The 12,466-nt window shown below is 46.7% G+C and overlaps 1 protein-coding gene across 1 annotated transcript; it reads right to left on the bottom strand.

Annotated features, from left to right (window-relative positions):
* Nucleotides 1–9,491: 9,491 nt before the first annotated feature.
* Nucleotides 9,492–11,679, bottom strand: LOC103637063 (putative polyol transporter 1). The gene is made up of 2 exons (XM_020546413.1): nt 11,401–11,679; nt 9,492–11,304 (listed from the first exon to the last, which is right to left on the bottom strand). The coding sequence occupies exons 1-2, from the start codon at nt 11,546–11,548 to the stop codon at nt 9,893–9,895; spliced, it is 1,560 nt and encodes a 519-aa protein (XP_020402002.1). The 5' UTR covers nt 11,549–11,679; the 3' UTR covers nt 9,492–9,892.
* Nucleotides 11,680–12,466: the final 787 nt, after the last annotated feature.

The raw sequence follows: 12,466 nt of genomic DNA, 5'->3' as shown, positions 1-12,466 counted from the left end.
CACCGGACATGTCCGGTGCCCCTGCCACGTCATCAATGCCGTTGGATTCTGACTGTTGGAGCTTCTGACTTCTGGGCCCGCCTGGACCGGACATCCCTGTTCATTGTCCGGTGCGCCAGTATGGGCGCGCCTGACTTCTGCGCGCGCAGAGCGCGCATTAAATGCGCCGCAGGTAGCCGTTGGCGTCGAAATAGCCGTTGCTCCGTGGTTACACCGGACAGTCCGGTGCACACCGGACATGTCCGGTGAATTATAGCGGAGCGGCTGCTGCGCGATCCCGAGGCTGGCGAGTTCCTGAGGCCGCTCTTCCTTGGAGCACCGGACACTGTCCGGTGTACACCGGACAGTCCGGTGAATTATAGCGGAGCGGCTTGAGAAATTCCCGAAGGTGGCGAGGTCGAGTTGGAGTCCTCTGGTGCACCGGACACTGTCCGGTGTACACCGGACAGTCCGGTGCCTCCAGACCAGAGGTGCCTTCGGTTGCCTCTTTGCTCCTTTGTTGAATCCAAAACTTGATCTTTTTATTGGCTGAGTGTGAACCTCTTACACCTGTATAATCTATACACTTGGGCAAACTAGTTAGTTCAATTATTTGTGTTGGGCAATTCAACCACCAAAATTATTTAGGAACTAGGTGTAAGTCTAATTCCCTTTCAATCTCCCCCTTTTTGGTGATTGATGCCAACACAAACCAAAGCAAATATAGAATTGCATAATTGAACTAGTTTGCATAATGTAAGTGCGAAGGTTGCTTGGAATTGAGCCAATATAAATACTTACAAGATATGCATGGATTGTTTCTTACTTATAACATTTTGGACCACGCTTGCACCACATGTTTTGTTTTTGCAAACTCTTTTGTAAGTCCTTTTCAAAGTTCTTTTGCAAATAGTCAAAGGTAAATGAATACGATTTTGCAAAGCATTCTCAAGATTTGAAATTTTCTCCCCCTGTTTCAAATGCTTTTCCTTTGACTAAACAAAACTCCCCCTAAATGAGATTCTCCTCTTAGTGTTCAAGAGGGTTTTGATATATCATTTTGAAATACTACTTCTCCCCTTTTTGAACACAATAGGATACCAATTGAAAAATATTCAACACTTAGTTTTTGAAATTGATGTGGTGGTGCGGTCCTTTTGCTTTGGGCTCATACTCTCTCCCCCTTTGGCATGAATCGCCAAAAATGGAATCATTAGAGCCCGCGAAGTGCTATCTTCCCCTTTTTCATAAATAGATGAGTTAAGATTATACCAAAGACGAAGTCCTTTTGCTCTCTCCCCAAAAGATGGAGAGTCTCTTGGAGCGACGGCGAACGATGAGTTACGGAGTGGAAGCCTTTGTCTTCGCCGAAGACTCCAATTCCCTTTCAATACACCTATGACTTGGTTTGAAATAGACTTAAAAAACACATTAGTCATAGTATATGAGAGAGACATGATCAAAGGTATATAGAGGAGCAATGTGTGCAATTTAGCAAAAGAAATTGCGCGAATCAAGAATATTGAGCTCATGCCTAAGTTTGTTAAAAGTTTGTTCATCAAGAGGCTTGGTAAAGATATCGGCTAATTGATCTTTAGTATTAATGTAAGAAATCTCGATATCTCCCTTTTGTTGGTGATCTCTCAAAAAGTGATACCGAATGGCTATGTGCTTAGTGCGGCTATGCTCGACGGGATTGTCGGCCATTTTGATTGCACTCTCATTATCACATAGCAGAGGGACTTTGGTTAATTTGTAACCGTAGTCCCGCAGGGTTTGCCTCATCCAAAGCAATTGCGCGCAACAATGACCTGCGGCAATGTACTCGGCTTCGGCGGTGGAAAGAGCGACCGAATTTTGCTTCTTTGAAGCCCAAGACACCAAGGATCTTCCCAAGAACTGGCAAGTCCCCGATGTGCTCTTCCTATTGATTTTGCACCCCGCCCAATCGGCATCCGAATATCCAATTAAATCAAATGTGGATCCCCTAGGATACCAAAGCCCAAACTTAGGAGTATAAGCCAAATATCTCAAGATTCGTTTTACGGCCGTAAGGTGAGCTTCCTTAGGGTCGGCTTGGAATCTTGCACACATGCATACGGAAAGCATAATGTCCGGTCGAGATGCACATAAATATAGCAAAGAACCTATCATCGACCGGTATACCTTTTGATCCACGGACTTACCTCCCGTGTCGAGGTCGAGATGCCCATTGGTTCCCATGGGTGTCTTGATGGGCTTGGCATCCTTCATCCCAAACTTATTTAGAATGTCTTGAGTGTACTTCGTTTGGCTAATGAAGGTGCCCTCTTGGAGTTGTTTCACTTGAAATCCTAAGAAATACTTCAACTCCCCCATCATAGACATCTCGAATTTCTGTGTCATGATCCTACTAAACTCTTCACATGTAGACTCGTTAGTAGACCCAAATATAATATCATCAACATAAATTTGGCATACAAACAAGTCATTTTCAAGAGTTTTAGTAAAGAGTGTAGGATCGGCCTTTCCGACTTTGAAGCCATTAGCAATAAGGAAATCTCTAAGGCATTCATACCATGCTCTTGGGGCTTGCTTGAGCCCATAAAGCGCCTTAGAGAGCCTATAGACATGGTTAGGATACTCACTGTCTTCAAAGCCGGGAGGTTGCTCAACATATACCTCTTCTTTGATTGGTCCATTGAGGAAGGCACTTTTCACGTCCATTTGATAAAGCTTAAAGCCATGGTAAGTAGCATAGGCTAATAATATGCGAATTGACTCAAGCCTAGCTACGGGTGCATAGGTTTCACCGAAATCCAAACCTTCGACTTGGGAGTATCCCTTGGCCACAAGTCGAGCTTTGTTCCTTGTCACCACACCATGCTCATCTTGCTTGTTGCAGAAGACCCATTTGGTTCCTACAACATTTTGATTAGGACGTGGAACCAAATGCCATACCTCATTCCTAGTGAAGTTGTTGAGCTCCTCTTGCATTGCCACCACCCAATCCGAATCTTGTAGTGCTTCCTCTACCCTGTTTGGCTCAATAGAGGAAACAAAAGAGTAATGTTCACAAAAAATGTGCAACACGAGATCTAGTAGTTACCCCCTTATGAATGTCGCCGAGGATGGTGTCGACGGGGTGATCTCGTTGGATTGCTTGGTGGACTCTTGGGTGTGGCGGCCTTGATTCTTGCTCATCCTCCTTTTCTTGATCATTTGCATCTCCCCCTTGATTATTGCCGTCATCTTGAGGTGGCTCATTTTCTTGATCTTCTACTTCATCAATTTGAGCTTCAACCTCATTTTGAGTTGGTGGAGATGCTTGCGTGGAGGGGAATGGTTGATCTTGTGCATATGGAGGCTCTTCGGATTCCTTAGGACACACATCCCCAATGGACATGTTCCTTAGCGCTATGCATGGAGCCTGTTCTTCACCTATCTCATCAAGATCAACTTGCTCTACTTGAGAGCCGTTAGTCTCATCAAACACAACGTCACAAGAAACTTCAATAAGTCCTGAGGACTTGTTAAAGACTCTATATGCCCTTGTGTTTGAGTCATATCCTAGTAAAAAGCCTTCTACAGTTTTAGGAGCAAATTTAGATTTTCTACCTCTTTTAACAAGTATAAAACATTTGCTACCAAAAACTCTAAAATATGAAATATTTGGCTTTTTACCGGTTAGGAGTTCATAGGATGTCTTCTTGAGGATTCGGTGAAGATATAACCGGTTGATGGCGTAGCAAGCGGTGTTGACCGCTTCGGCCCAAAACCGATCCGGTGTCTTGTACTCATCAAGCATGGTTCTTGCCATGTCCAATAGAGTTCGATTCTTCCTCTCCACTACACCATTTTGTTGTGGAGTGTAGGGAGAAGAGAACTCATGCTTGATGCCCTCCTCCTCAAGGAAGCCTTCAATTTGAGAGTTCTTGAACTCCGTCCCGTTGTCGCTTCTAATTTTCTTGATCCTTAAGCCGAACTCATTTTGAGCCCGTCTCAAGAATCCCTTTAAGGTCTCTTGGGTATGAGATTTTTCCTGCAAAAAGAACACCCAAGTAAAGCGAGAATAATCATCCACTATTACAAGACAATACTTACTCCCGCCGATGCTTATGTAAGCAATCGGGCCGAATAGATCCATGTGGAGTAGCTCAAGCGGCCTGTCGGTCGTCAAGATGTTCTTGTGTGGATGTTGGGTTCCAACTTGCTTCCCGGCTTGGCATGCGCTACAAATCCTGTCTTTCTCAAAATGAACATTTGTTAATCCTAAAATGTGTTCTCCCTTTAGAAGCTTATGAAGATTCTTCATCCCAACATGGGCTAGTCGGCGGTGCCAGAGCCAACCCATGTTAGTCTTAGCAATTAAGCAAGTGTCGAGTTCAACTCTATCAAAATCTACCAAGTATAGCTGACCCTCTAACACTCCCTTAAATGCTATTGAATCATCACTTCTTCTAAAGATAGTGACACCTACATCAGTGAATAGACAGTTGTAGCCCATTTGACATAATTGAGAAACGGAAAGCAAATTGTAGTCTAATGAATCAACAAGAAAAACATCAGAAATGGAATGGTCAGGTGAAATAGCAATTTTACCCAAACCTTTGACCAAACCTTGATTTCCATCCCCGAATGTGATCGCTCTTTGGGGATCTTGGTTTTTCTCATATGAGGAGAACATCTTTTTCTCCCCGGTCATGTGGTTTGTGCACCCGCCGTCGAGTATCCAACTTGAGCCCCCGGATGCATAAACCTACAACACAATTTTAGTTCTTGACTTTAGGTACCCAAACGGTTTTGGGTCCTTTGGCATTAGAAACAAGAACTTTGGGTACCCAAACACAAGTCTTGGAGCCCTTGTGTTTGCCCCCAACAAACTTGGCAACTACCTTGCCGGATTTGTTAGTAAGCACATAAGAAGCATCAAAAGTTTTAAATGAAATAGCATGATCATTTGATGCATTAGGAGTTTTCTTCTTAGGCAACTTAGCACGGGTTGGTTGCCTAGAACTAGATGTCTCACCCTTATACATAAAAGCATGATTAGGGCCAGAGTGAGACTTCCTAGAGTGAATTCTCCTAATTTTGCTCTCGGGATAACCGGCAGGGTACAAAATGTAACCCTTGTTATCCTGAGGCATGGGAGCCTTGCCCTTAACAAAGTTAGACAAGTTCTTAGGAGGGGCATTAAGTTTGACATTGTCTCCCCTTTGGAAGCCAATGCCATCCTTGATGCCCGGGCGTCTCCCATTATAGAGCATACTTCTAGCAAATTTAAACTTTTCATTTTCTAGGTTATGCTCGGCAATTTTTGCATCTAATCTTGCTATATGATCATTTTGTTGTTTAATTAAAATCATGTGATCATGAATAGCATCAACATCAATATCTCTACATCTAGTACAAATAGTGACATGCTCAATGGTAGATGTAGAGGATTTGCAAGAATTAAGTTCAACAATCTTAGCATGAAGTATATCATTCTTATCTCTAAGATTGGAAATAGTAGCATTGCAAACATCAAAATCTTTAGCCTTAACAAGCAATTTTTCATTTTCATTTCTAAGGCTAGCAAGAGAAATGTTTAATTCTTCCATCCTAGCAAGCAAATCATCATTATTATCTCTAGGATTGGGAATTGAAACATTACAAACATGTGAATCAACCTTAGCATTTAAACTAGCATTTTCATTCCTAAGGTTGTCAATCATCTCACGGCAAGTGCTTAGCTCACTAGATAGTTTTTGACATTTTTGTACTTCTAGAGTATAAGCATTTTTAACCTTAACATGTTTCTTATTTTCCTTAATAAGGAAGTCCTCTTGGGAATCCAAAAGGTCATCCTTTTCATGAATAGCACTAACCAATTCATTTAATTTTTCCTTTTGTTCTATGTTAAGGTTGGTAAAAAGGGTACGCAAGTTATCTTCCTCATCACTAGGATTATCATCACTAGAAGACTCATATTTAGTGGAGGATTTAGATTTAACCTTCTTTTTGCCGTCCTTTGCCATGAGGCACTTGTGGCCGACGTTGGGGAAGAGGAGTCCCTTGGTGACGGCGATGTTGGCGGCGTCCTCGTCGTCGGAGGAGTCGCTTGAGCTTTCGTCGGAGTCCCACTCCCGACAAACATGGGCATCGCCGCCCTTCTTTTTGTAGTACCTCTTCTTCTCCTTTCTTCTCCCCTTCTTGTCGTCGCCCTTGTCACTATCACTTGATAATGGACATTTAGCTATAAAGTGACCAGGCTTACCACACTTGTAGCAAACCTTCTTGGAGCGGGACTTGTAGTCTTTCCCCCTCCTTTGCTTGAGGATTTGGCGGAAGCTCTTGATGACGAGCGCCATTTCCTCATTGTCGAGCTTGGAGGCGTCGATTGGTTGTCTACTTGGTGTAGACTCCTCCTTCTTTTCTTCCGTCGCCTTGAATGCGACGGGTTGAGCTTCGGATGTGGAGGGATCATCAAGCTCGTTGATCTTTCTTGAGCCTTCGATCATGCACTCAAAACTTACAAAATTCCCGATAACTTCCTCGGGGGTCATTTTAGTATATCGAGGATTACCACGAATTAACTGAACTTGAGTGGGGTTAAGGAAAATGAGAGATCTTAGAATAACCTTAACCATTTCGTGGTCGTCCCACTTCTTGCTCCCGAGGTTGCGCACTTGGTTCACCAATGTCTTGAGCCGGTTGTACAAGTGTTGTGGCTCTTCCCCTTTGCGAAGCCGGAACCGACCGAGCTCCCCCTCGATCGTTTCCCGCTTGGTGATCTTTGTGAGCTCATCTCCCTCGTGCGCGGTTTTGAGCACATCCCAAACCTCCTTGGCGCTCTTCAACCCTTGAACTTTGTTATACTCCTCTCTACTCAAGGAGGCGAGGAGTATTGTTGTTGCTTGAGAGTTGAAGTGCTCGATTTGGGCCACCTCATCCTCATCATAGTCTTCATCCCCTACTGACGATACCTGTGCACCAAACTCAACAACATCCCATATACTTTTGTGGAGCGAGGTTAGATGAAATCACATTAAATCACTCCACCTAGCGTAATCTTCACCATCAAAAGTTGGTGGTTTGCCTAATGGGACGGAAAGTAAAGGTGTATGTTTGGACATGCGAGGGTAGTGTAGAGGGATCTTACTATACTTCTTGCGCTCTTGGCGCTTAGAAGTGACGGATGCCGCGTCGGAGCCGGAGGTGGATGTTGATGAAGTGTCGGTCTCGTAATAGACGACTTTCCTCATCCTCTTGTGTTTGTCCCCACTCCGACGTGGCTTGTGAGAAGAAGACTTCTTCTCTTGGTGGTGAGAAGAAGATTTCTTCTCCTTCCCTTTGTTGGAGGAGCTCTTCTTCTTCTCCTTTCTCTTGGTGCGGGACTCTTCCGATGAAGTGCTCCCGTGGCTTGTAGTGGGCTTTTCGCCGGTCTCCATCTCCTTCTTGGCGTGATCTCCCGACATCACTTCGAGCGGTTAGGCTCTAATGAAGCACCGGGCTTTGATACCAATTGATAGTCGCCTAGAGGGGGGGGTGAATAGGGCGAAACTGAAATTTACAAATATAAACACAACTACAAGCCGGGTTAGCGTTAGAAATGTAAACGAGTCCGCGAGAGAGGGCGCAAAACAAATCGCAAGCAAATGAAGAGTGTGACACGCGGATTTGTTTTACCGAGGTTCGGTTCTCGCAAACCTACTCCCCGTTGAGGAGGCCACAAAGGCCGGGTCTCTTTCAACCCTTCCCTCTCTCAAACGGTCCCTCGGACCGAGTGAGCTTCTCTTCTCAAATCAAAGTCGGGAATAAAACTTCCCCGCAAGGGCCACCACACAATTAGTGCCTCTTGCCTTGATTACAATTGAGTGTTGATCACAAAAGCAAGTGAGAAAGAAAAGAAGCAATCCAAGCGCAAGAGCTCAAAAGAACACGGCAAATCTCTCTCGCTAATCACTAAAGCCTTTTGTGGAATTGGAGAGGATTTGATCTCTTTGGTGTGTCTAGAATTGAATGCCTAGCTCTTGTAAGTGGTTGAGAAGTGGAAAAATTGGATGCAATGAATGGTGGGGTGGTTGGGGTATTTATAGCCCCAACCACCAAAAGTGGCCGTTGGGAGGCTGTCTGCTCGATGGCGCACCGGACAGTCCGGTGCACATCGGACAGTCCGGTGCACACCGGACATGTCCGGTGCCCCTGCCACGTCATCAATGCCGTTGGATTCTGACCGTTGGAGCTTCTGACTTCTGGGCCCGCCTGGATGTCCGGTGCCTGTTCATTGTCCGGTGCGCCAGTATGGGCGCGCCTGACTTCTGCGCGCGCAGAGCGCGCATTAAATGCGCCTCAGGTAGCCGTTGGCGTCGAAATAGTCGTTGCTCCGTGGTTACACCGGACAGTCCGGTGCACACCGGACATGTCCGGTGAATTATAGCGGAGCGGCTGCTGCGCGATCCCGAGGCTGGCGAGTTCCTGAGGCCGCTCTTCCTTGGAGCACCGGACACTGTCCGGTGTACACCGGACAGTCCGGTGAATTATAGCGGAGCGGCTTGAGAAATTCCCGAAGGTGGCGAGGTCGAGTTGGAGTCCTCTGGTGCACCGGACACTGTCCGGTGGCGCACCAGACACTGTCTGGTGTACACCGGACAGTCCGGTGCCTCCAGACCAGAGGTGCCTTCGGTTGCCTCTTTGCTCCTTTGTTGAATCCAAAACTTGATCTTTTTATTGGCTGAGTGTGAACCTCTTACACCTGTATAATCTATACACTTGGCCAAACTAGTTAGTTCAATTATTTGTGTTGGGCAATTCAACCACCAAAATTATTTAGGAACTAGGTGTAAGCCTAATTCCCTTTCAGATGTCTTGGACATCATGATGTAATCGACTATTATACCCTCTTTTATGTCATTATTTGAGCATTGTGTGATGATGTCCAGTTATGTAACTGCTATGTACGTGAATTGCTGATCCTGACACGTACATGGTTCACATTCGGTTTGCCTTCTAAAACTGGGTGTGACACTCGAGCCAGAAATATTGTTGTTCTAATTTTTTTGTTGTGAGTTAATCAAATTTTCACTACTGCTTTATCATATAAGTAGATATATAAAACTAGACCAATCTACTCGCATTATTTCCAAAGCATTCAAACGCAAAAACGTAAAAAGTATTCCATAATCAAAGTTTGGCTCACTTAAGATAAACTTAAAAGTATCCTTTATATGGTATTCTAACTTTTTTATATTATAGCCTTTGATCATAAATACAATTGACAAACAATAGGTATATTTTCCTTTAATTAATTCTTTAAAAATCCCTAAAAAGATCACATATTAAATAAGGTCGTACACGCCACTAAAGATGTCGTTTGGTTAACATGTTGGTAACGTAATGGATAACCGATAACGTTAAATCATTTTTGTTTAAGTCTAGCTGTAATCGAATACCACACTAGAAATTGATACTGATCTATTCAAACTTGTTACCACTGTTATTCGAGTGTGAATCATTATCATTACCATTTACGTTACAAAATGTGAACCAAACAGTACAAACGTTAGCTAGCTTTTTTTCATACCGAGTACAAACCAACAACCATGCATGCATATTGGTTTGACTCCGGAGTCCATACATCACCCTTTTTTTTACTTATACACGATACACGTAAACATACACGTATTGCAAGTCCAATAATTTCCTACTTAGCCGTACATACAAGAAGCCAAAAAGGTCAAACAAGAAAGTTATCCGCTCGCAATAAGTACTCCTATACTAGTACTAGTAGTTTTGAACATAAAAAAGCCGCGCGTCTGGCGGACGCGCGGTACGGTCACCACCGCCGCGCAATCTTCTCGTCTTCTTATTAGTTCTTATTAATTACTCGATCAGTTCGTTCGTCTCAGATCGATATCATTACTAGTGGCCGTCGATGACATCTCGACGTTGCTCAAGGTCTTCTCCTTCTCGGGCGACTGCTGGTCAGCTGGTCGCTGTCGCCGGCCATGTTGGGGATGCCGAAGAGCCCGCCCATCTGCTCGAGCGTGCGGCCGCGTGTCTCGGGGAGGTAGGTGAAGAAGAAGACCCAGGCGAGCGAGGCGATGCCCGCGTAGAGGAAGAAGCTGCCCCCGATAGTGATGCCCTTGGACAGCGACAGGAAGGTCATGGAGATGACCCCGCTGGTGACGCGGTTCAAGCCTACGCCGAGAGCGCACCCGAGCGCGCGCAGGTGAAGCGGGAAGATCTCGGAGCTGTACACCCACGTGATGGGGCCGAGCCCGATGGAGAAGAAGGCCACCACCCCGAGGATGGAGGCGATGCAGACGCCGATGGCCCAGGGGATGGTGGTGCCCTCTTGGTGGTGGCCGATGACGGTGAGGCCGAACCCGAGGCCGACGAGGCTGACGACCATGCCCCCGGTGCTCGCCAGCAGGAGAGGCCGGCGGCCAAAGCGGTCCAGCGTGAACGTGGCCACCAGGATGAAGAGCGTCTTGGTCACGCCGACGGCGCACGTGGTGCCGAGCAGCTTGTTCTTGTCGGCGATGCCGGCGCTCTGGAACACGCGCGGGCTGTAGAGCACCACCGAGTCGATGCCCGACGACTGCTGGAAGAAGTGGATGCCGAGCGCCGACAGGAGGATGCGCCGGACGGCCGGCGTCGGGGAGAGGATCAGCTCTTTCCACACGCGCTCCTCGCCGCCGGTCCGCTTGGGCACCGCGACGACGTCCCCGTCGAGGTCAGCGGGGATGCCGGCCGCCTCCTTGATGTCCGCGAGGCGCAGAGCAGCCTCCTCCGGCGTGTCGGAGGTCTTGCCGAGCACCACTTTGGCGTCGGCGAGACGGCCCTTCATGACCAACCACCGTGGGGACTCGGGCATGCCGAGCACCATGAGCGCGAGGACGACGGAAGGCGCGGCGCCGACGCCGAGCATAAGGCGCCAGCCGACCTTCAAGCTGAGGTGGGAGAAGGCGTAGTTGGAAACGTAGCCGAGCAGGATGCCGAAGTTGATGAACACCTCGGGGAAGGAGGTGAGGAAGCCCCGTGACGACGCCGGCGAGACCTCGGCCGTGTAGACGGGCGCGATCATGAGCGCGTAGCCCACGCCGATGCCCGCGACGAACCTGCCGGCCATGAGCATGGGGTAGTTGACCGAGAAGCCCATCATGAAGGCCCCGACGAAGAAGATGACGGCCGCAAGGATGATGGTGAGCCGGCGTCCGATCCAGTCGGAGGTGCGCCCTGCCGCGAAGGAGCCGATCAGCGAGTAGAGGTTGAGGATGCCAAGCAGGACCTCCACCTCCACGTCTGAGATCTTGAGGTCCTCCTTGATGAACAGCGCCGCGCCGCTCATCACCCCGATGTCTAGAAACCACACGTATATACATAAATAACGAAGAGGTTAACTATATATCTGACATAACATAACATGAACTAGCTAAAACATCATCATGCACGTACCATAGCCGAGGAGGATGGAGGTCATGGAGGCCAAGATAGCGCAGGCGAAGGCGAACCGGACGTTGCTCTTCTTCCGCGGCGGCGCAACACCGTCCGGGAGGCCATCGGAGGCTACCCTGTTTGTTGGGCCTTTGTGCTGTTCTGCCATTGTTAGCTTTGGCGGCTTGAGATTACGTACCGTGCACACACTGCACTTGTTGGATCAGGCTGCTGCTTACTAGGTAGACTAGTGGTGTACAAGGTTTTACATGTCCCTAGCCAATGAGCAAAAGAAGCTGTGAAGGGGGCGTGCATATATAGGCCAGTGGGCCTAAAAGCTGGCTGGATATGTGAACACCACCGATCGATTATCGGAGAGGTATTGTTTCCGTGTCAGCTTTCATGTTTGAGGATGCTACATATAATATGTAGCTGCTGCTCGAAAGAATTGGTTGTTGCGAACACATGGTTGATACGTACATATGATGTGTTCAAACTAGAAAATGGGTGTGGAGCACGGAGAAGGTGAAGACCATGTGTTTTTGTGATGATGAACTTAGAGCGGTGAAGAATGAACATCAGGCTTAGACTGAGGGACCGGAAAAACTAGAGGACCTACTTGAGGTTATCTGACACCAGAGGTCATTCACAAGTGCAAGAGGACATGGAGGCGTATCCATTTATGCATTTTCTTTTATTAGTTGTGTTGAGCCATTGTCCACATCTTTGGGCATAGACCTTTATTCGTTTCAAATAACCCTATTTTATTTTTTCACTAGGTTTTGGTCATTTTGGTGAGTTCTATGTTTTCCTTTTGCTTTTGATTCATCTCTTTGTGTTTTGTGTTGACCATGCACTCATCAAGGGGGATTGCAAACATGTGGTTGATATGTGTCCACTCTATTCAAGTGTAATGAGTAATGGTTAAGGAGATGATCGGTTTTGGTTTAGTGTTAACTAACCTTAATGTGAGATGTGGTATTTTAGAAGCGTTTTGGTTTGTGGTGCACATATTTGGAACATAGAGGCTATGGTCAACACCGAAGGTGAAGGTCATGCGAATTTGTGATGATGGATTGGGAGTGGT

The sequence above is a fragment of the Zea mays genome, chromosome 1, assembly GCF_902167145.1.
Source record: "Zea mays cultivar B73 chromosome 1, Zm-B73-REFERENCE-NAM-5.0, whole genome shotgun sequence".
NCBI classification, from domain to species: domain Eukaryota; kingdom Viridiplantae; phylum Streptophyta; class Magnoliopsida; order Poales; family Poaceae; genus Zea; species Zea mays.
Note: the sequence above shows the minus strand (reverse complement) of the source record. Positions and strands in the feature narration are given on the sequence as shown.